This window comes from Triturus cristatus, chromosome 1_2, assembly GCF_964204655.1.
Source record: "Triturus cristatus chromosome 1_2, aTriCri1.1, whole genome shotgun sequence".
NCBI classification, from domain to species: domain Eukaryota; kingdom Metazoa; phylum Chordata; class Amphibia; order Caudata; family Salamandridae; genus Triturus; species Triturus cristatus.
This window is the reverse complement of record NC_140580.1, coordinates 438,310,807-438,333,168: the sequence shown is the minus strand read 5'-3', so window position 1 is coordinate 438,333,168 and position 22,362 is coordinate 438,310,807. Positions and strand designations below refer to the sequence as shown.

General features: G+C 47.4%; 1 protein-coding gene across 2 annotated transcripts in view; it reads right to left on the bottom strand.

Moving 5' to 3' along the window:
• Positions 1–22,362, bottom strand: part of NOC3L (NOC3 like DNA replication regulator) — a 426,444-nt gene that overhangs the window by 241,472 nt on the left and 162,610 nt on the right. For both annotated transcript variants that reach the window (XM_085605900.1, XM_085605907.1), the window contains exon 11: positions 15,302–15,433. In XM_085605900.1, the coding sequence (XP_085462026.1) occupies positions 15,302–15,433 (132 nt within the window). The remainder of the gene's footprint in view (positions 1–15,301; positions 15,434–22,362) is intronic.

Here is a 22,362-nt window from a genome sequence, read left to right as displayed (position 1 = left end):
GTTGCTTGTCTGCTCAGTCTGTTTGCTTCTAGATTGTCCTTCCCTGGTAGGTGTATTGCTAAAATGTGTATTTGTTTTGGAATTGCCCATCTCCAAATCTGCTGTGCTAGAGTTGAGAGTGCTACTGACTGAGTCCCTCCTTGTTTGTTTATGTAAAACATAGTTGTAGTGTTGTCCGTTTGTATCAACACCCTTTTCCCATATAGCTCTTTCTGAAAGGCTTTTAAGGCTGAGAACTCAGTTTGAGAGGGGACCAGTGGAAGATCAGATGTACACCAACCAAATATAACTCCGAATGTTCACGGAAAAAATACCATCAAGGATAAAAAAAGAGGAAAATCAGCTCCAAGGAGAGGAAAGATACCTGTGGAAGAGAGAGAGAGGAGATGGGTGCAAATGGTGCTAATCCGTTAGGTAGAAATGCATGGAGGTAATCAATCGAACCAAAAACATAAATGAGAGGAAAACATGGAGCGATATTATAGGAGTGCTAGTGAAACAGAAGATGCGTGTATCAGTGAAAGAGACCAGAAGGGAGCTGTTAAATGAGATTTTAAAAGGGCTCGAATGGACGAGATGTCAAGAAGGTGCCAGAAGAAGTGAGACCAACCTAGTGGAAAATAAGAGCAATGACCGTGGCAGCAATTACACAGGCCCAAGGACCAAGAAGAATTTACTGGCCTTTGTAGAGCTCTCTCTGCACGCAGATTCCTCACCTTTAGAATATCCTCATCACCAGACCAGATCCGGAGAATTCTTCCATCAATGCCCCATGCGTCAGTAGGAAGTATTGTATGATTCCATACAACCCTGAACATGAGGGATCGGAGCCACAGATAAGTGTCACACCTGCGTGGTGACCACTTTTTTGTATTTACGGCCTTCTGTGCCCACAGATGTGGAGTGTAGAACAAACTGTCAGAGGCAGTGTGATGAATTCCTAATAAGGGACCTTTTTAGATGGTAAAGAGGCCACTCCACAGAACATGGAGCGGGCCGCGCAGTAAGGAATCTGCAATTAACAGTATCCACCAGAAGGAACGCTGTAAGTAAGTAACTTGTTCTTCTGATGGATTCTTCTAATTGCACCTTTGGAATAGCTACCATAACAGTGCCTCCCAAAGGTGAAGGGCCTGGGGAGCGGATACAGACCAAAAAGTCCTGCTGAAAGAAGGGGGCAAAGTGACCTTCCCATTGGTCCAGATTGTCAAGTTAGTAGTGTTTCGTGAACGCATGCACCGATGGCCACATTGCAGTCTGGACGTTATCTAGAACTGGCACATCTTCCACTAAAGCCATTAGAGCGGCCTTGGTCCTGGTGGAAGGAGCCTGAAAGCCTTCAGAGAGTTGCTTCTTGGCAAGGGAGCAGCAGATTTTGAAATAGGTAACTATTTTGAGAGTACCTTGGAAGGGTTGTTTTTTGTACCACCTTGAACTTCGATGCCTCAGAAAACCAAACAAAGAGCTGGTCCCCCACGCAAAGGACCTTTGTGCGGTACTAAAAACTCAGCACACTCTTAAGGTCAAGGATCTCTCCTCCTATTGTGAGGGCTGAGGCAAGTTAAAAAATATTTGCAGAGTGATTGACTGGCTAACATGGAAAGAAGTCGCCAACTTTGGCAGAAATGCTAACCAGGTCTTCAGTGCCAATTTGCTCAGAAAGTAGGTGGTGTAAGGCAGTTGAAATCAATGCGCCTACAGTTCACTTACACAGCAAGTATACATAGTTGCAGTGAGGAAGACGGTTTTAAAGTAAAGAGTCTAAGGAACATATGTAGATCGACTCAAAGGGTGTGCACAACAGAAATGTCAAAACCAAGTTCTGGACCCATTGAAGCATAACAAATAATTTGTGGTGGAAACAAGTGCATCAAACTTTATATACATTTTCAGGAGCAATTTAGGGATCTGCCCTTTGATGGAGTCGCCCTTTTTGATAGTCATGCTGACTCAGCGGTCTTATGCAGTGTTGTCTCTGCTTGTTCTGGTTTTCGTCACGGTGTTCATTACGTTAATTCCCAGATGGTTTGTCTGGCTATTCAGCGGTTTTTGCTCTTCTTTGGTGCAGCTGGTCAGCTGGTTCTGCTTTCCTTTTTGCGTCCTCTATCAATGAGTTTGTCTCAAGAGGCACCCCTTGCTTTAGGGGGATGTGGCTTACCCTATGTGGGGTATCCGTTGTTCTTGTATGTCTGTTCTTCTTTGCCCGGGAAGAAACGCGTTACTTACCTGTAACAGCAGTTATCCAGTATTGGTGTCTTTCATAGATTCACATGCCTGAATCATTCCCCGTCGTCGAGACGGGAGCCTCCGGTACATAAAAAAGTAATGTCCTATAGACATACATAGAGAAAAATAGGCCTAAGGGCCTCCCCTTAGCCGCCTATCATAGTCCTTATGTAAAAAGGACCAAACTCCTAGAGCCAGCCAATCAGCTATCACCTCCCTCTAGAACCTTCCTGGCAGGAGCCTCAGTCCCTCAGATTTTCGTACGCACCAAGCTAGGTAGGCGTAATATAGTTAGAGAGAGGTGTGAGTCCTTCCAGGGGAGGCGGGAGGGTTGCATGTGAATCTATGAAAGACACCAATACTGGATAACTGCTGTTACAGGTAAGTAACGCGTTTCTTATCCAGTATTAGGGGTGTCTTTCATAGATTCACATGCCTGAATCAGAGTAGTTAGCAATACATTATGCACATTTCTGATGTAACATGCCATAAAGGTATTTGAGATAATACAGCATTATCATAACAGTTCGAAACATTGGCATACATCAAAATAGTAAAACAGTAAAGAATGTGCATACCAGGATGGCGGGATGTTGGAAGGCTCACCTCACTGGAATAGATGGCGAAGCACCGCCTGGCCCACTGCCGCATCCCTCGTAAGCTCGGCATCCAGGCAGTAGTGTCTGGAGAAGGTATGCGGTGACTTCCACGTCGCCGCTCTACAGATGTCCAAAATCGGCACTCCAGCGAACAGCGCTGCTGATGTGGACATCGCTCTGGTGGAGTGTGCTTCCACCCTGTCTCGCAACGGCCGTCCGGCCCCTTCATGGCAGAACGCTATTGCAGAAGAAATCCACCTTGAAATGCTCTGTTTTGTGAGAGGCATACCCAGCCTTGGTCTGCTGTAGGCCACGAACAGCTGCGAAGACTTTCTGAAGGTTTTTGTCTTGTCTATATAAAACTTAAGACACCGTTTGAGATCCAGAGAATGGAGCGTCCTCTCTGCTGCCGTGGTAGGGTTGGCAAAGAAGGAGCGTAGGACCACCGGCTCGTTGAGGTGAAAGTCTGAAGGCACTTTCGGTATGAACTTGGGATTTGTCCTCAGCACCACCCTGTCCTGTTTGAACTGCATGAAGGGCTCCTGAATGGAGAGAGCTTGCAACTCGCTGACTCTCCTGGCAGATGTGAGCGCAAGTAATAGAGCCGTTTTCCATGAGATGTACTTGATGGAGGCTCGGTGAATGGGCTCAAAGGGGTGCTTCATGAGTTGGTTAAGGACCAAGTTGAGGTGCCATGTCGGTGGGACCCGTCGGGGCCTTGGAAAGGACCTATAAAGACCCTTAAGGAACTGTTTAACAAGTCTGCTGGACCAGAGGGACGGGCCTTGAAAAGTCCTGGTAAAACGCGAAATCGCCGCTAGATGCACCTTTATGGATGCATGCGCTAATCCGGACTGTGCCAAGTGCAGGAGATATGGCAATATCTGCTCAGGTGTGATATGAAGTGGTCTCAGGCCCTTCTCCGAGCACCAGACGCAGAAGCGCTTCCATTTGAGGGAGTAGGTTTTGTTGGTACTGTCCGCCCTCGCTTTTGCTAGCACATCCCTGCAGTCCTGCGGGATGTTCAAATGGCAGAACTCTCTGTGCTCAGGAGCCAGGCCGATAACCTGAGCGATTGGAGGTTCGGGTATTGCACCTGCCCGTTGGACATCGTCAGTAGGTTCGGGTGCTGTGTTAGACGAATCGGCGTCCTGATGGAGAGGCGATGAAGGTCCGAGAACCAGTGCTGCCTCGGCCAGTACGGGGCGATCAGAATTAGTGTACAGGGCTCCGCCTTCATTTTCCTGAGGACCCTGGGAATCATCGGGAACGGTGGAAAAGCGTACGCAAATACGCTGAACCAGCCTATGGAAAAGGCATTTCCGAGCGACTCCGGTTGGGGATGCCAGCTTGCGTAGCTTGGGCATTTGGCGTTCTCCCTGGTGGCAAACAGGTCGATTCTTGGGGCTCCCCATTCCGAGAATACGTGTGTTAGTGCACTCTCGTCGAGCTCCCATTCGTGGGAGAGAGATTTCTGCCTGCTTAGGGCGTCCGCAATGGTGTTGTCCTTTCCCGGGACGTAGTCCGCCCTGAGCGTAATCCCCTGGAGAACAAGCCAGTTCCAGATCTTCTGCGATTCGCGCGATAGCGTGAGCGAACGCGTTCCTCCCTGTTTGTTCAGGTAATGCATCGTCGTGGTGTTGTCCGTTCTGACGAGCACCTGAGAGTTCTGGATGCGTGGTAAAAAGGCCTGCAGAGCTAGATACACAGCCCTCAACTCCAGCAGATTTATATGGAGGCGTTGCTCCTGATCCGACCACTTGCCGCTGACTCTGAGGTCCTGAAGGACAGCTCCCCAACCCGCTAGAGATGCATCTGTGGTGATCACCAGTGGTGCTGCTGGCAGCAGGAACGGTAGTCCTCTCGAGAGGTTTCTGGTATCCTTCCACCACTCGAGACTCCTGGATATTTGCGGTGTAATGCTTATAATGTCCTCGAACGAACCTGCACTCTGAGTCCACTGGTTCGAAAGAGCCTCCTGCAGAGGGCGCATCCGCAGCCTGCAGTGAGGGATGAGTAGTATACAGGAAGACATCATCCCCAGGAGTGACTTGAAGGTGCGAACTCTCAGGGATTTCCTTGATTGCACCGTTTTGGCCAGGGATATGATCCTGAGTTCTCTCTCGTCTGAGGGAAATGCTCTTGCGCATTCCGTATTCAAGGTAGCCCCGAGGAAGGTAATGCTTCTCGTTGGGGACATCTGTGATTTCTGAAGATTGAGCGTCAATCCTAGATGTTGGAAAAGATTGGTACAAGCGTTGAAGGATTTGGTTGCGCCTACGGCCGTAGGCGCCTTGACCAGCCAGTCGTCTAGGTAGGGGAAAACTTGGTGACCCATTTGACGTAGGAAAGCTGCCACAGGAGAAAAGCACTTGGTGAAAATCCGCGGAGCGGATTTGAGGCCAAACGGAAGGACCTTGAACTGGTAGTGTTGTCCTGCCACTTCGAAACGTAGAAACTTCCTGTGCCCCTTGAGTATCGGGATGTGATAGTAAGCATCCTGAAGATCCAAGGATGTCATGAAGTCTCCTTCCTCCAGAATGCCTAGGATTTCTTGAAGCGTCACCATCCTGAACGACTGACTCCTTAGGAAGGAGTTGAGTGCTCTGAGGTCCAGGATGGGCCTCCACTTCTTTTCTTTCTTGCGTATCAGAAAGAAACAGGAGTAGAAACCCTTCTCCCTCTGAGCTGATGGAACTCGCTCTATTGCTCCCTTCCTTAACATCTCCGATATCTCCCGGAGCAGCAGCCGCAGATGTCTGTGTGGAGACTTGCGGGGAGGGGTTGCAGGCGGGATGGCGGTAAATTCTAGGGAATGGCCGAATCTGAGGAGTTGGAGCACCCAACGATCTGAGGTGATGATGCGCCAATTTTTTAGGAAATGGGTCAATTTTCCTCCAATTTGTGAAGAAGAAGATGGTAGCTGGACTGGCTGGAGTAAGCGGTCATTGGCGTCCGCCGGTGCCCCTTTTCTGGTTCTTACCCCTGAAATTGGATCTTCCGTAAGATGATTGTCGGCCCTGTTGTTGCTTTTGCTGGTACTGGGTCTTATTCTGGAACGAATATGAGGACTTATTCTGGAATGATCCTCTGTAGGAAGACTGACCTCTAGACTTGTTGCCCCGAAAGGACTGGTTCCGTGCCTGTAAGGTTCCAAGCGCTTTAGCCGTGTCCGTGTCCTTTTTAATGGCCTGGAGCGCCTCGTCAATTTTATCTCCGAATAGATGCTGCCCATCGAAGGGCATATCTAGCACCTTCGTTTGCACTTCCTGCCTGAACGATGTTGCTTTGAGCCATCCTTGGCGGCGCAGGACTGCAGCCCCAGCCAGTTGACGGAAGCCTGTCATGGCTACATCTATGGCGCAGTCGATGATCTCTGCCGCAGAAGACTGGCCTTCGGAAAGGAGTGCCTTCACCTCATCCTGTACGGCACTCGGAAGTTCTGCTAAGTATGGGGCAATATCCTCCCAAAGTTGGCGGTTATAACGCCCTAAAAGGGCTATGGAATTGGCCACCTTGATGGTCATTGCCGAAGTGGTTGAAAACCTTTTGCCTATTGTGTCTAATTTTCTGCCCTCCTTGTCTGGTGGTGCTGACAGAGGCGAGGATGGATTTCGAGAATTTTTCTGGGCCGCTTGGGTCACGACAGAATCTGGCTTCGGGTGGCCAGTCAGGCAAGCTGGCGCCGTGGACGGTGCTTTATACTTCTTATCCAGGCGCGGAACGACCGCAGGAACTGAAGCTGGCGTCAGCATCAACTTCTTTCCCTGGTCCCAGAGGAAGTCAATGATAGGGATGGATTTGGCCGTCTTCTTCGTCTGCTCCTTAAAGTCATGGAGGAAGCATTCGGTTTCCGTCGACTCCATGACCATATGGAACCGCGTCGCAGCCCGTTCCACTAACTTATGAAAACCCCCGATATCCACAGGTGGTGAATCCGCCTGGCGCGGTTGTGGGGAAGGTGGTGAAGATGCTACATAGTCCTCCTGCTCCTAGTCATCCTGGTCCGTCAGGTCTCCCTGGACCTCACCTTCCTCCATCTCCTCAGCCTCCTCATCCGTTGAGTCTATCACCTGAGGTGGCGGCTCGTGGCAGACCTGCGTTACCGGCCGTGATTGCCTTGGGGCTGTCGCTGGGGTGTTTGTAGCTGGCACTGGGACCCCTGTATCCTGTCTTGGTGGTTCCGGGAAACGTTGTTTGTAATCCCTGATAAGGAACTTGAGGTCCTTAACTATTGCCAGAGGGAGGCAGACCATTGGGGTGACCTCCGTGCGGACCTGTTCCTGGACGGGGCGCTCCTGCGCGCCTGAATCTTCCTGCTCCTCGTCCGTGCTTTGGCATTTGACAAACAGCTCGGAAGGGGAAGTAGCCTGTTGGAAAAACTCTTCTTCGGACTCTTCACTCTGCAGGATCTCCAGAGGTAAATTGGTTTGGACCTTGCTTGGAGATGTTGTTTCCGGGGTAATCTGTGGTCTGGAAGCAGATCCTTGCACAGAAATCGCCGTGGTTTTCCGTCCCACGGACGACGACGACGTTCCCGTCGACGGCTCGGGTGTCACCAACGGCGTCCCCATCGACGATATTTTCCTCGTCGACGAAGTCCTCGTCGACGATGTGGTCGTAGACGATTCAGTCGTCGTCGATGCCTTAGTCGTCGACGCCTTCGTCGTCGACGCTTCCGTCGTCGACGCTTCCGTCGACGATGCCTTGGTCGTCGACATCTTCGTCAACATCTTCGTCGACGATGCCTTCGTCGTCGACGCGCTCGTCATCAATATCCTCGTCGTCGACTCTTCCGTCGACGGAGGGCTCCTCGTCGACGAGGTCCTCGACGGGACTATCTTCGTCGTCGACGATGATTTAGACGACGGTTTCAAAAGTATAATAGACGAGATAGGGGTACCTGCAGACGATGATGATGGAGTCGTCGTCGTCGTCGAGCGGGCCGACGCCGCTGTGGACGTGGACACCGTCGTCGTTGCTGTGGAGACGTGTCCTGATGGCCTTTTTTGCGCAGAGGATGGTGTTGCAATTTTTGAGGCCGACAGAGTAGGCTTCTTGAAAGTGAGAGAGACTTTATCAGACGCTGAAGATTTCGAAGATCTTGCCTCTGAAGACTTTTTGTGCGTCTTCTTAGGAGGAGCGTCTGAGGGGCCAGGAGATGTCACTCTCGGCCTCTTCAGGGAGACTTCAGAAGCTCCGGAAAAGCTCGCCTCTGAGGACACCACACTGTCTTTGTCCTTGAGCCTGTCCAGCCAGATAAGCAGGCGGCCCTCCCTGTCTCTCAAGGTCTTATGTGGAAAAGACCTACATATCTTGCAGTCCTTAGGGACGTGGTCCGGGTAAAGGCAATACAAGCATAGTTCATGCTTGTCCACATGAAGCCTCTTCTTCCCACATGAAGAGCAAGCCCTGAAAAGGGCTTTCTTCTGGGAGTCAGACATGCCAGGAGTTGTAGATGAAATAAACACTCACTGCAGCAAAAAGAGGCCTGAAGTAGTCAGTGTTGAAATCCTGAAGAAGAAAGTCACCAAAAATCGTGAATAATCTGGTTTGAAAGAAATCCTGAGGAGAACTCAGGCTGGAGACTCCCTAGCACAACGTGCGGTAGAAAATCTGAGGGACTGAGGCTCCTGCCAGGAAGGTTCTAGAGGGAGGTGATAGCTGATTGGCTGGCTCTAGGAGTTTGGTCCTTTTTACATAAGGACTATGATAGGCGGCTAAGGGGAGGCCCTTAGGCCTATTTTTCTCTATGTATGTCTATAGGACATTACTTTTTTATGTACCGGAGGCTCCCGTCTCGACGACGGGGAATGATTCAGGCATGTGAATCTATGAAAGACACCCCTAATACTGGATAAGCTTCGTAGGCTTCCGCGGAGTCTTCTTGCGAGGGGTTGTCCTATGGATCAGGCTGTGGTCTCTACCTGCTGATGAAGGGCCCCCTCCCTCCCTCCCTCCCTCTCCGTGGTGCGACCCACAGGTTGGTATCACTCTCATCTAGTGCTTCTGCATTGTGGTCTGCGGTTGGTCCGTAGCACTCCCCCGCGCCACCTCGGGATGAAGATGCCACTTGTAATTCATCAGAAGACGCCTGCTATGGCACTTAGAGGCGCTGCTAGGTGTCTGACGACCAGAATGATGTTGTGCTGATCTACCTCCTCCAAAGGCGTGGTGCCTCCTGACACATGACTCAGGACTACACTGCACCCTGCTTGTTACAATACCAAACAGCAGACATGTTAGTGAGGACCTGTACCAGTCTGCCTTTGATGGGTGGCAGGAAGGCTTTTAGTGCACACAGGTCCTTCCCACAGGCGTCCCCCCACTGCAACCTACCAGTGACTCATCTGTCACCACCGCAAACTCTGGATGGGGGAGTGAGAGTGACCTGCCTCGGATCGAGTTAATGTCTGCCAGCTACCACTGCAGATCCTGTGGTGTCTCCAAGATATAAACATAGCTGGAGAGGCTGCACTAATGCCTAGCCCACTGGAATCTGATGGTCCACCGTAGTGTCCGCATATGCTATTTGGCATTTGGGATGAGGCGGACACAACACTAGGAGACCATGAAGCATCAAAGCCATACTCACTGAAACCTAGGAACGATCACAAATATGTCCTCAATGTTCCAGACTCACTGCGTTAGAGGTATGGCCTTGTACGTCACAAGTGCAGAACTACCTAAATGGTTGGAATTCTCGACTCGTTAAGGTCGATATACCAGAACACACGTACTCCCGACCACCAAAGATGGCAAACGACCACAGCCATCACTGTCGTGAACACTAGAAGGGCTGTGATAAAGCCGAACGAATGCACAAATTGTAAATTGAAAGTGTTCCTGGTATACTTTGAACTGTACATAACACTAGTGGCACTGCAGCATGACCAATGGCACCAACAAGTCTCCTGTGTCCATAGCTGACATGATCTGAGCCAGATTAAGCCTTTTGAACCTGTGTTTTCTCAGAAAGGCGTTCACTAGGTGGAGGTCCAACATAGGCTTGAGACCCATGTCCTTCTTCAGAATGGGGAAGTATCTTTCTTTTCAGAGTCTGGTTCCCACTCAATGGCATCCTTGAACCACATAAGGTTGACCTCCTACATCAGGACTGCATAGTGCTCTTTCAAAAGTCAATTCCGTGTGGGAGGAAGGTGAGATGGAGAGGAGATGAAGGGTAGAGTATAGCTCCTAAGAACAATTTGCAAGACTTCCCTGTCCGATGTGACAGCTCCCCAGCCGAGGAGGAAATTAAATATACTGTATGCTGCCGGCCAGGCTTGCACCCTAACTAAAGTAGTCTGGTCGCCGCTGCAACAAGAGTCAGAATTAATTTGAGGATCTTGAAGATTAATGCCCCTGCTGGTTTGAATGGTTTCTACCGATGCCACGTCCACGGTCTCAAAAGAAATGGGTTGGCTGTTGTGGTACACGTTGGTGGTATTTGCCCACTAGCCTCCTGGATCAGCCTTTGAATTTTCTGTATTGGTGGGGAAATTGTTTAGCTGGTGTCTATAACCCCAGCGATCTGCTGGGGTGCGACTGTCTTTGAATTCGTCCAGGGCCACATCAGCCTTTTATCCGAACAGCTTAGAGCAATAGAAGGGCATATCCATTAGGGACACCTACATATCTCCAGAAAAAACAGTTGATTTCATCCAGGCATGCCTTCTGAGCACAGTGCTGGGGCCAATAGCTCTGCCGATGCAGTCTGTAGTGTTCAGGCCAGCTTGGAATACATATTTAACTGCATCTTGTTCAAAATGTATCATTTGGGTTTATGAGGCCCCAAGTGAAGGCCGTAAATATGTCAATGTACTTATCCCATAATGTATGGGTGCACCTACCCAATAGATAAACTGCATTGATCGATCCAAGTTCTAAATTCCAAAAGCATCAAGTGTATTTGAATCCCTATCAGGAGGACTGGGAAGACCAGTCACTGGGAGCTAGGCGATGTTGCTTAGCCACAGACCGACCGACTGGCAGACATGAGCATGGCTTGCACCATGTAGCCATAAGGGCATAATTTAATTGCAATAGTAGCTTAATGGCTGTGGTTGAAGAATCTCAGTCAATGCATTTGTTTTTGTCTAAATAATATGCAACTGCAATTCTACTGTTTCAACTGCCCACCACTGCAAATTAAGCATTTTCCTCAGTTCGTGGCCAAGTGGAAAGTCTAGCTCTGTTTCAGGAGATGTGTCTAGCCCAGTGGCATTTAGTAGGTTCAAATACAATGCATCATTCATATATTAGGGGGCAGCAATCTGTTGACCTCATCATCATTAGTGTCCTGGGGGACACTGGGTGCCTTTTGAACTGGACCTGAATCGGAGTTATAAAGAGCATTCATCCTCTTTGGTACTGCCATTGAGGCAGAGGGCTTGGTTGAATCCAGCTGTATAACCATTGGTTATGTTTTATTGATTTCTTAGTGTAACATAGGCCAGGAGCAAGGCAAAGTCAGTTTGGGGTCAGAGACAAGCATTAGAATTGGATAATTAATTGGTGCCACTGGTCTGTGTCGGCCTAGGTATGGAAGGAACCCGCATGGACTTTGGCACTGGAGTAGAAGTCAGTACCGGAGTTGGTATGGGCCCAGTAGTGATTCCAAGGGGGCAAACACATTGAGGTTACACCTACTGGTGGAAGTCTGACTGCAGAGTAATGGGGGTCCATGGGTCCTGAAGACATGCCAAAGGGAGTCTGAATTGCACTAAAAATCTGCAGCTTTGTCTCTTTGAAGGTGCTATTTGCAGTGAGGTTCAAGATTTGAGGGGAATCTTGGGGCATGCAGACACCAATTGCAGGATTGGTGCTAATACATCAGGAGAGTGCAACCTTTAGCTTGACACTCATGTGCCTTCTCCCTAGACACCAAGAGGCAGGGAGGGGGTTCAGTCCCACATGGCCATCTTACACTTATGCCTAGACTTTGACTTACTTGAAAACTTAAAGCGGGAAGTGGACTTTTCGATGGAGCAGCCTCAAAACTGGGACCACGATTGGGTCTGCAGCTCCCGGAATAGGAATCACGCTGTCTCCTAGCTTCTTTCCCACTCCAAATAGGGATATTGGTATCAATAGACCATAACCTCTTCCTTTGTTCGGCAACGTGGAGTTGAGCATCCCAGAGCCCAATCACCATAGGCAGTCCTCATACGGGTCTGTGACCAACTTCTGCTTCCTGCAGTCTTGGCACAGCTTGAATCCTGTCGGTTTCAGTGGGGACATCATTCCCTAAAGCACTGTGAAAGTTTTTTTGAGTCGCAACAAAGTTAGGAGCTGAGCTACGGATCCGCATACAAGGGCATGGAAAGAAAGGAACAGAGATCAGCGTGCATCAGTGGTGCTGTGGCTCTATTCCATTACTTCCAGAGCAGGATGGAGTCACTGCAGATCCAGTGCCATCTACTAGTACAGAGAAACACTGGAGAATGATCTGGATACCAGTCTTGCACCTGGGGATATTCAAGAGGTGAGGAATGTGTGTTTAGAAGTAACCATCAGAAACCTGAGATATACCAATGGAAGAGATAGGAGTGAAATCAAACACCGGAAAAGGTGCACCTAATAGATGAAAAGGCAAATAAAGAAAATGTCAAATTGTTCTGTCAAGCAAGCTTTAAAAAAATTCCCAAACTCTCTTTCTTGGAAGTATTTTTTGGGGTGGAGAATAGTGATGGAACTGCCCATCTATTACAATAGTGGTGCCTCTAAATTCTAATTAGTTTGTGTTGGAAATGGCCCTTTTTGCAGGGTTATCCCCAAACTTTTTGCTTCTTCCTCCTTTGTTTTTCCTGACCCGTGGTTGTTGGCTATAGGACTCTGGGCACTTTACCACTGCTGATCAGTGCTAAAGTGCATATGCTCTCTGTATAAATTGTTACTATGATTGGTTATCCATGATTGGCAGATTTGGTTCATCAGTAGGTCCCTAGTAAAGTGCACTGAGTGTGCCAGGGCTGATGATTCAAATGCTACTAGTGGGCCTGCAGCACTGATTGTGCCACCCATATGAGTAGCCCTAAAATGGTGTCTGAGGCCTGCCACCGCAGTGCCTGTGTGCAGTTGCTAACTGCCATGCTGACTGGGCAAGTGCACCCACTTGCCAGTCCCTAAACCTTCCCTTTTCTGCATTTTAGTCATCCCTATGGTAGGCCCAAGGGCAGGGTGCATTGTAAGTATAAGGTAGGACAAGCCCTGATGTGTGTGGCATGTCCTAATAGTGAATTACAGCCATTTTTCTTTTTCACTATTGGAAGGCTATCTGTTCCCCATAGGCCAGAATGGGTAGTTTGATTATTTCATCCTATAATACTAACTGACCCAGGGATCATGGTAGAAATTCGAGTTTAGTATGTCTGAACTCAGAATGCTAAAATACATCTTTTAGTGAAGTTGGTTTTAACATTCTGTGTTTGAAAATACCACTTTTAGAAAGTAGGTATTTTCTTGTCTAACCATCCAAACCTGCCTTTGCTAGGCTGTGCATTCCTTGTCTGGAGTTTTGAGTGACAGGGGCTGGGGAATTCCAGGGGGCTGGGGAATTCCCGGAGACAGGGTGAGTCAGCACAGGGCTGAATAGAGAGATCTGCATCTAGATGGGAGGGAGGAGTTGCACCTGGGACCTGAATAGGACAGTGACTGCTCCCCACAGTGCTGGCTCCACCCCCTGTGGTGCGCCGGATGTCTCTGCCCTGCACTGTGAAAGGAGAGAAGGAATCATGTCAACAAAGTGCTCCGGGGCTGTGCTTTCCCTCCACAATGCTGGCTCCACCTCCTGTGGGGCGTCTGATGTTTCTGCCCTGCACTGTGAAAGGAAAGAAGGAGTCATGTAAACAGAGTGCTCCAGAACTGGTTTGGACTGGGCAAAGGCCCCTCTGCCCTCAGAGGACAAAGGATTTTGGGGTATAAATATTGGGACCCTGATCCCAAGAAATTAGATCATCCTGGAATCAAGAGGGAACCTCTGCCCAGGAGAAAGCTGGAAGACTGAAGAGGAAGGACTGTCCTGCTGTGTGTTTGTGGGCTGACCTGCAGTTGCTTTGCTGCCAAGAAGAGGGAAAGGACTTTGCTGTTGCTATGTCCCATAGTTAAGAAGTCCCAGGAACAAAAGTACTTCACCCCCAGCTTCCCCCCTGAACTCTGCTGAGTGAGTTCTGCCCTTCCTAGAGTGCTTGATCCAATTGTGGGGCCTCTGGAAGTCGTGCCTGCTGTTTGGGGAGCTGGACAAGAAGAAAAGAAGAGGATTTGCAAGTTTCACGCATCGCTCGCTTGCGGAGCGCATCGTCGACAGTGCGAGAAAATTCCCGTCGCCGTGAAGATCGTCACAGCGCCTGTTGCCCCTGCAAGAGCCGACGCATCGTTCCCTTGCGGAGCGCATCGCCCCGGCGCAGGAAGATTCCTGTCGCTGCGAGTATCGTCGCAGAGCCTGTCGTCGCTGGGTGAGATCGTCGCACCGCTTGCTTGCAGACCGCATCACATCACTGCAAACATCGTCGCAGAGCCATCGTATCGAGGGGCCGCGAGAGGAGAAGATCGGCGCTGCGCCACGCATTGCCGCCGCACCTGAGATCGTCGCAGCCCTGAAGATCTCCGCATCGTGCCTGTGCGAGACGCTTCCTACCGAACCTGCGCACCGGAATCCATACAAGCTATCGCCTCCCTCCCCATACAGACCAAATTCGTCGCAACACGTCCGCTGCGTGCAGCGGGGCTGTCGCATCGCCTCCCCAGGGTCTCAGGAGTGACGCATCGCTTGTTTTTCAACGCTGCAGCTTCCATTTGGAACTTTTGTCGCATCTACAGGTACTTTGGGCTAAACGTGGCGCAACTGTGGATTATATTGATGCAAACCCTAGAACTCTTTAAAAATCATATTCTTGAACTGTGTATGTTGGATTTTTGTCGTTTTGGTCTTGTTTAGTTTAGATTAAATACCTTTATTTGTCTAAACTGGTGTGGAGTCCATTTGTGGTGTTTTCACTGTGCTACTGTGAGTGTTGGTACAAATACTTTACACATGGCCTTTGATAAGCCTGTCTGCTCGTGCCAAGCTACCAAGGGGGTGAGCAGGGGTTATCTAAAGAGTGTATCCCCCTTACCCTGACTAGAAGCAAGGGTCCCTATTTGGACAGTGGTACCTACCTCTGCCAACTAGAGACCCCCAGATCTAACAGTTTGGCAAATAAACTATGACATAAATGCGCATAAAAGAATCACTGTTATGTAATCTGTCCCTGCTACTAATCTGTTCTTTCACACTTGCACCTCTGTTCTTGTTCTCATTGGGAGCTTTGTTCTCGTTATCAAGGTTTGGTAATATAAAAGCAAACTGGGACATACAAGCAATGTTAGATTTTCATTTCAACAAGAACAGCAACTTTGGTGGATAATATACTTGATTTTTTTTTCTAAAACAGGACTTCTTTAAGGTTAAACAAAACATAACACAAAACTCATACCTTTCTCTGCATTCTGGAAAGATTCTTCCTTTTCTCTTTGCAAGTCATGAACTTCTTTTTGACATTCAGGTCCTCTGTATCTTTTTTTACTTCGACTTCCTTTATTCTTAAATGCAGCAAAACCTGTAACATCTGAAATTAAAACATATTTCCTTTTTTTTTTAATTAATTTTTATTACATTTTCCACAAAAAGTCAGCATGAGCAAAATATTAATTCTGCATTATAGCCAGATATTTATAGATCATATATGTACACAGTAAAAAAAAAGATAAAGATATGGGAAAAGCGAAGATTGAGAAGGAAGGAATAAATGTTTATCGAAGATAAAAGAAAAAAAGATAAGAGGGATAGATTCAAAAGCTAGTTTAAATCAGTTATATTCACATTACGACATAAAGGTTCAATACAGCCGTCTATATCCAGTGTAAATGAGACCAAATCCTTTCCACATTTTTGATTGATGGGGATCCCCTGGCCTTGGTAACTGCAGTTTCACATTCATAAGTTTGACGAAGCACAGACCAGAATTCAGTTATTCTGGGCGGTGTGGAATCAACCCATACCCTGACGTTACATAAGCAAACTATTAGAAGTGAAATTAGAGAATTGAGACTGGCCAATCAGTATTTCCTTGCTATTCAAGCAGAATCCAAGCCCCAGTTGTGCTGATATCAGTTAAAATTGATTATGCCAGAATTCTTTTAGCCCAGGACATTCAGCAAACACATGGACTATGTCGGCTGCATGAAGGAAACACTTGGGGCAGTATGACCGTGCAGGGGTTCTAGATAATGCCCACTTAGAAATGAGCTCTGGTTTATGATAGAGCATACAAACTGTCCTAAATTGCTGCAGCTTAAGGTTAACAGAGATTGATGACTGATCTAGTGTTGCGAAGGCATCCTGTTTTTCAGTAACCGTCACTACAGTCGCAAGGTGCCAGATATATCCATCAAATGCAGACAAACATTATTGAGGATTCTTCGACAACACGCAAGAGGACCAGCTGGAATAAAACTATGAGGTGTGCTGAAAGTAAGGGTGCTTTACTTGTAATGGTAGTTCTCAGTTATGTTGATCCTCAACATTGATAGACCGAAAAATAATTGCCTAAGTCCAATGGGATGCTGCAACACTTATAGTTTTAAAAAGCATCAAATAATAATAAAATGTAGCATCGATCTTGGTTTATAAAGGCAAAAGCCAATAGCCTTTAGAATCCATGATGCATCATTCCACCTAACTGATTGGTTCTGTTTTGAGCCTGATCAAACTAAGTTTTTCTTGAAAGGAGAGTTGGGCAAATATGTTATCAAAGATGAGGCACAACATAAATGGGAAGGAAATGATACCCTGAAGGCACCTGTTTGTGACATGTAGAGCTGTAGATTAGTGGTATTGTGCATGGTGCATCAGCTCTATTGTTAGATTTTTTTTCCCCACAAGGAGGGTGGGAGAGGAGATGGAGCCTACATATACAGTGTAGATGTCAATGCTTAACAAAGTATTAAAGATAAGGAAAGCATATCTGCAACAATGTCTGGCGACCAGGAAGGAGGGTGGACGCATGTGAATCAAAAGCATTACATAATACGAATAGATGCTTTCAGGGTAAGTAACACTTCCAGTTTTGCCCAAGTGTGGCTGTAGATATACAGACTGTAAAGCAGTCCTCCTTAAAGTGGTGGCTTAGCCTCAGGATGTTGCAGAAGACTGGAAACGTTTATGTAGGACAGCCTGACCAACTCTAGCTTGTTGTCTGGCTAAGACATCCACACAGTAGTGTTTGGTAAAGGTATGAGGGGTAGGCCACGTTTCTCCTTTATAGATGTTAACCAATGGTATATGTTGGTGTTGGACCTGGGGCCTTTCCAGGCAGGGTTATCCCCAAACTTTTTGCCTTCCTCCGCCTATTTTTCTGACCTTCGATTTGTTGGCTTTAGGACTCAGGGCACTTCACCACTGATAATCAGTGCTAAAGTGCATGCGCTCTCTCCCCTAATTGTATGATTGGTTTATACCGGTTTGGCATATGTGATTAACTTGTAAGTCCCTTGTACATGTAACCAGAGCCTGTAATCTAAATGCTACTAATGGGCCTACAGCACCGCTTGTGCCACCCACAGAAGTAGCCTGTCAAACCTTTCTCAGGCCTGCCAATGCAGGGCCTGTGTACACAATTTACAGTTACTTTAACTTGGCATTTACAACTACTTTCCAAGCCCTAAACTCTCCTTTTATTACACATAGTTTACCTTTAAGGTAGGATCTATGTAGCCCTATAGGCAGGGTGCAGTTTAAGTAAAATGTAGGACATGTGCCTTTATGTGTGGCATGTCCTGGTAGAGACAAACAGGCTATTTTGTGTCTCACTGCTGTGAGGCCTACTCCTCTCACAGGCTAGCATCGGGAATTTCCCTTATATAATTTTAAGTGGCAATTCGTTGCTGTTAGATTTGGGGGTCTCTAGTTAGCATAGGTAGGTACCTGTGACAAATAGGGTCCCGTGCGTCTAGTCAGGGTAAGGGGGTACACTCCTAAAATAACCCCTGCTCACCCCCTTGATAGCTTGGCACGAGCAGACAGGCTGAACTCAGAGGCATTGTGTAAAGCATTTGTGACCACATACAGTAATCAAGTGACAACACCACACCAGTTTTATATAAAAAATAAGTATTCTTTATATAGACTTATCACAAGACCACAAACGACACAAATCCGAATACTGTTACTTTAAAATGGTAGAATTTAGCTTAATTCTCTCAAGATGGTAAATGCGACTCTCAGACCTCAATGTACCTTAAGATGCGACACGCAGGGCAACGAAAGTGTTGCAAGGACAGTGATGCGTTGAAGATCCGGTGCAAAGAAACAAATATGGCGCTTTCTTCTTGATGCGTCACGCTTCCAGGTGATGCGGCGGCGCCTGATGCGACGTCGATCCTCCTCTCCATTGATGCGAGAGGTTTCCTCACGATGCGAGCCGCGACAGGCCCTGCGACACGCTTCCCAGTGATGCGGCGGCGTCTGAGGCGACGTCGATTCTCTCCCCTGGCGATGAGTTGCTTCCACAACGATGCGAGCCGCGACAGGCCCTGCGACACGCTTGCCGGAGATGCGGCGGCGCCTGATGCGACGTCGATCCTCCTCTCCGTTGATGCGAGATGTTTCCTCACGATGCGAGCCGCGACAGGCCCTGCGACACGCTTCCCAGTGATGCGGCGGCGTCTGAGGCGACGTCGATCCTCTCCCCTGGCGATGAGTTGCTTCCACAACGATGCGAGCCGCGACAGGCCCTGCGACACGCTTGCCGGAGATGCGGCGGCGCCTGATGCGACGTCGATCCTCCTCTCCGTTGATGCGAGATGTTTCCTCACGATGCGAGCCGCGACAGGCCCTGCGACACGCTTCCCAGTGATGCGGTGGCGTCTGAGGCGACGTCGATCCTCTCCCCTGGCGATGAGTTGCTTCCACAACGATGCGAGCCGCGACAGGCCCAGCGACACGCTTGCCGGAGATGCGGCGGCGCCTGATGCGACGTCGATCCTCTTCTCGGGGAATGAGCCGCGACAGGCCCTGCAACACACTTCCCAGAGATCCTCTTCTCCAGCGATGCGAGGCACTTCGTTGGTCCTGCGATGACTCACCGATTCTTCTGCGACACTTCCCGGTGATGCGGCGGCATCTGATGCGACGTCGATCCTCTTCTCCGGCGATGCGAGGCGCTTCGTGTTGTGAAGCGGCAGCGGCAGTTCGGCGACACGCTTCTTGTTCTTGAGTCGCGCTTCCAGCTCCTTGCGACACGCAAGTCCTCAAAAAGTCCAGCACAACTGCAGGCACTTCAAAAGAACGCTTGGGGAGCTGGTGGGTGAAGTTTGTTGGCCCTGAGACTTCAGCAGGAGGCAAGCTCTTTTCCAAGCTCTTGGAGATCCTTCACAAGTTGAATAAAGTGCACACAAAGTCCGTTCTCCTTTCTTTGGCAGTCAGGCAACCACTGCAGGCCAATCCCCCAAGCAGCACTTCAGCTTAGGGATAGTCTCTCCTCAGTTTCTTCTGGTTCCACTCCTCAGCAAAGGTTTCTTCTAGTTTCCCAAAGTGATCTAAAGTTCTTGGGTTTGGGTCCCAATATTTATACCCAGTTTCTCTTTGTTCTCTGTAGGCAGAGAGGCCTTTGCCTAGTCCAAACCAGTTCTGGTCAGTCCTGGAACACTTTGTTGACAAGACTCCTTTCAGAGTGCAGGGCAGAGACATCAGACGCACCACAGGAGGTGGAGATAGCATTGTGGAGGGAAGGCACAGCCCTATTCAGGTTCCAGGTGCAACTCCTTCCACCCATCTAGATGCAGATCTCTATTCAGCTCTGTGCTGACTCACCCGGTCTCCTGGAATTTCCCCAGCCCCTGTCACTCAAACTCCAGACAAGGAATACACAGCCTAGCAGAGGCAGGTTTGGATGGTTAGACAAGAAAATACCTACTTTCTAAAAGTGGTATTTTCAAACACAGGATGTTAAAACCAACTTCACAATAAAATGTATTTTATCATTCTGAGTTCTGGCATACTAAATTCTAATTTCTACCATGCCCCCCCCCCCCGAGTCAGTTAGGATTATAAGATGTAATAATCAAACTGCCCATTCTGGCCCATGGGGAACAGGTAGACCTGCAATAGTGAAAAACGAAAACGGCTGTAATTCACTATTAGAACATGCCACACACACCAGGGCATGTCCTACCTTATACTTACAATGCACCCTGCCCTTGGGCCTACCATAGGGGTGTCTGATATGAAGAAAAGGGAAGGTTTGGGGACTGGCAAGTGGGTGCACTTGCCCAGTCAGCATGGCAGTACCAGACTGCACACAGGCGCGGCAATGGCAGGCCTTAGACACACTTTTACAGGCTGCTTCTGTGGGTGGCACAACCAGTGCTACAAGCCCACCAGCAGTATTTGGATTACCAGCCCTGGGCACTCCTGGTGCACAGTACTAGGGTCTGACAGGTAAACCAAACCAACCAATCATGGAATCACTAATTCATACATCAATTTACCATAACTGCGTCTCATTAAGACATGCCCACTGGGGCAAAACGATGAGTATACTACGTTAAGTGAGATAAGAGTTTCTCTAACAGGTATACAGAGAGTATTGCTTATATTGAATTGTGATATAAGAGTATTAGTTGTATGAATTTCATCAACTGTTAATGTATTTTAATAATTTTTACCATGCGCTTGTACTGTATGTGAGTTTGTAAAACAAACTACGAATCGGTTTCCCTTTTTTAATTTAATTTTTTTTTATTAATGTTCCACAAACCATATCATTACAATAAGTAAACAAACATAAAGCCAAGTTAAACATATATATCGATGTAGCCAAGTTAATCATAATATTTACTCATCAAAATAATCTTTTAACGGGCGCCAAATAGTAAGGCCAAATAATCTTTTACGTGGTTTTTTTAACATATACATACTAATTTCAAGGTTATACAGATTAAATAGCTTCGATCGCCACATATCAAAACTCGGGGCTTGTGGTTGCAACCATGCTGTTGCTATAGACAAACAAATCGTAGCTGCAATAATAAAAAGAAAAAAGCGAAACTCAAAGAGGATGCCCAAGAGTGGCTTCCTCTCCAATACCCAATAGGATTAAATTCGATGACAATAGAACAGATTTACCAAGCACATAACCCAAAAAATTTGATATTTGATTGAAAAAAGGTGTTAAAGAAAAACAAGCATAAAACACATGTACTATGTCGGCTTTACAGGCTTTGCACCGAAAGCATTCCCCCGAATTAGAATATAAAGAAGAGCTACCCCATTTCATCATCACCGCCGGAGTGCGATATAAATTAAAAATGGTTTTATATAATTGGGCTTTTAATGACGCAGAGTAAAGAACCATATGGGCCATTTTAATAGATTCTTGTATGTTAATAGGTGCAGATGAAAGCCGACATAACCATTTCTCATTAGTTTTGTCAATGTCATCTATACGATGTGCTATAAGCTGCTTATAAATGGTGCCGATAGGTGGTTGCAATCTAATAACATCAATAATGCGAATTGAAATCAGCGACGTGGTCAGTTTGTAAAGAAAATCACGGATCTGTAAATATTTAAAAAATTGATTATTAAATAAATCAAATTGCTGTCTAAGTGTGTCAAAAGAAAGAAAAACACCCTCAGCAGAAACAAAATCACCTAGACATGTGATACCTTTAGAATGCCAGCAACGTACAACTGAATCACCAAAAATTGAAGGTAGTAGATAAGGAGCCTTAAGTGGAGTATATATCGTAAATTTGGGTATATTACACATTTTCCTAACAAATTTCCACACATTAAAAGCAGAAATAATAGTTTTAAACCGAGTGCGTTTGTAATAGCTGCTATCAATGTTGGAGATCAAAATTTTTTTGCAAACGGGCCTAGCGTAATTTGATAAATTGATGGTATTTCTGCCACATTAGACATTTCCTCTCCAGTCAAGAGAATACGCATCCCTAGAAGTAAACATGAAATCTGATACAGGGCAAAATCCGGAACTCCCCAACCACCGCGATCAAATGGGAGCGTCATAAAACGTGAAGCTCTACGAATTTTTCCAGGGGCCCAGAGATATTTTTCACAGACCGATTGCAATTGGCGAATTTGGCACCCGGGGATCAGTAGGGGAACAGCCCGAAAAAAGTTAAGAACTCTAGGTAATATAATCATTTTGAGTAGATTAGCTCTGCCAACCAGAGTTAGATGGAGACTCTGCCATGACTCCAATACATGTTTAGATTTATCCAGTATCTCAGCCCAATTGGTGTTAAACAGCTCTTCCAAATTAGGCCTGATCTTGATGCCCAAGTAAATCACTTCTTCCACAATCCTTTTATCAAAAGCTAGGGCCCGGTCCGTACACAGACATTGTGTCTTAGCTTTGTTGAGTTTATACCCAGAGTATTTGCCAAAACATTCCGCTAATAATTCTATGGAGGGTAAAGCAGTATTTAAATCAGACGTAATGATGGCAATATCATCCGCGTAAGTGAGGAC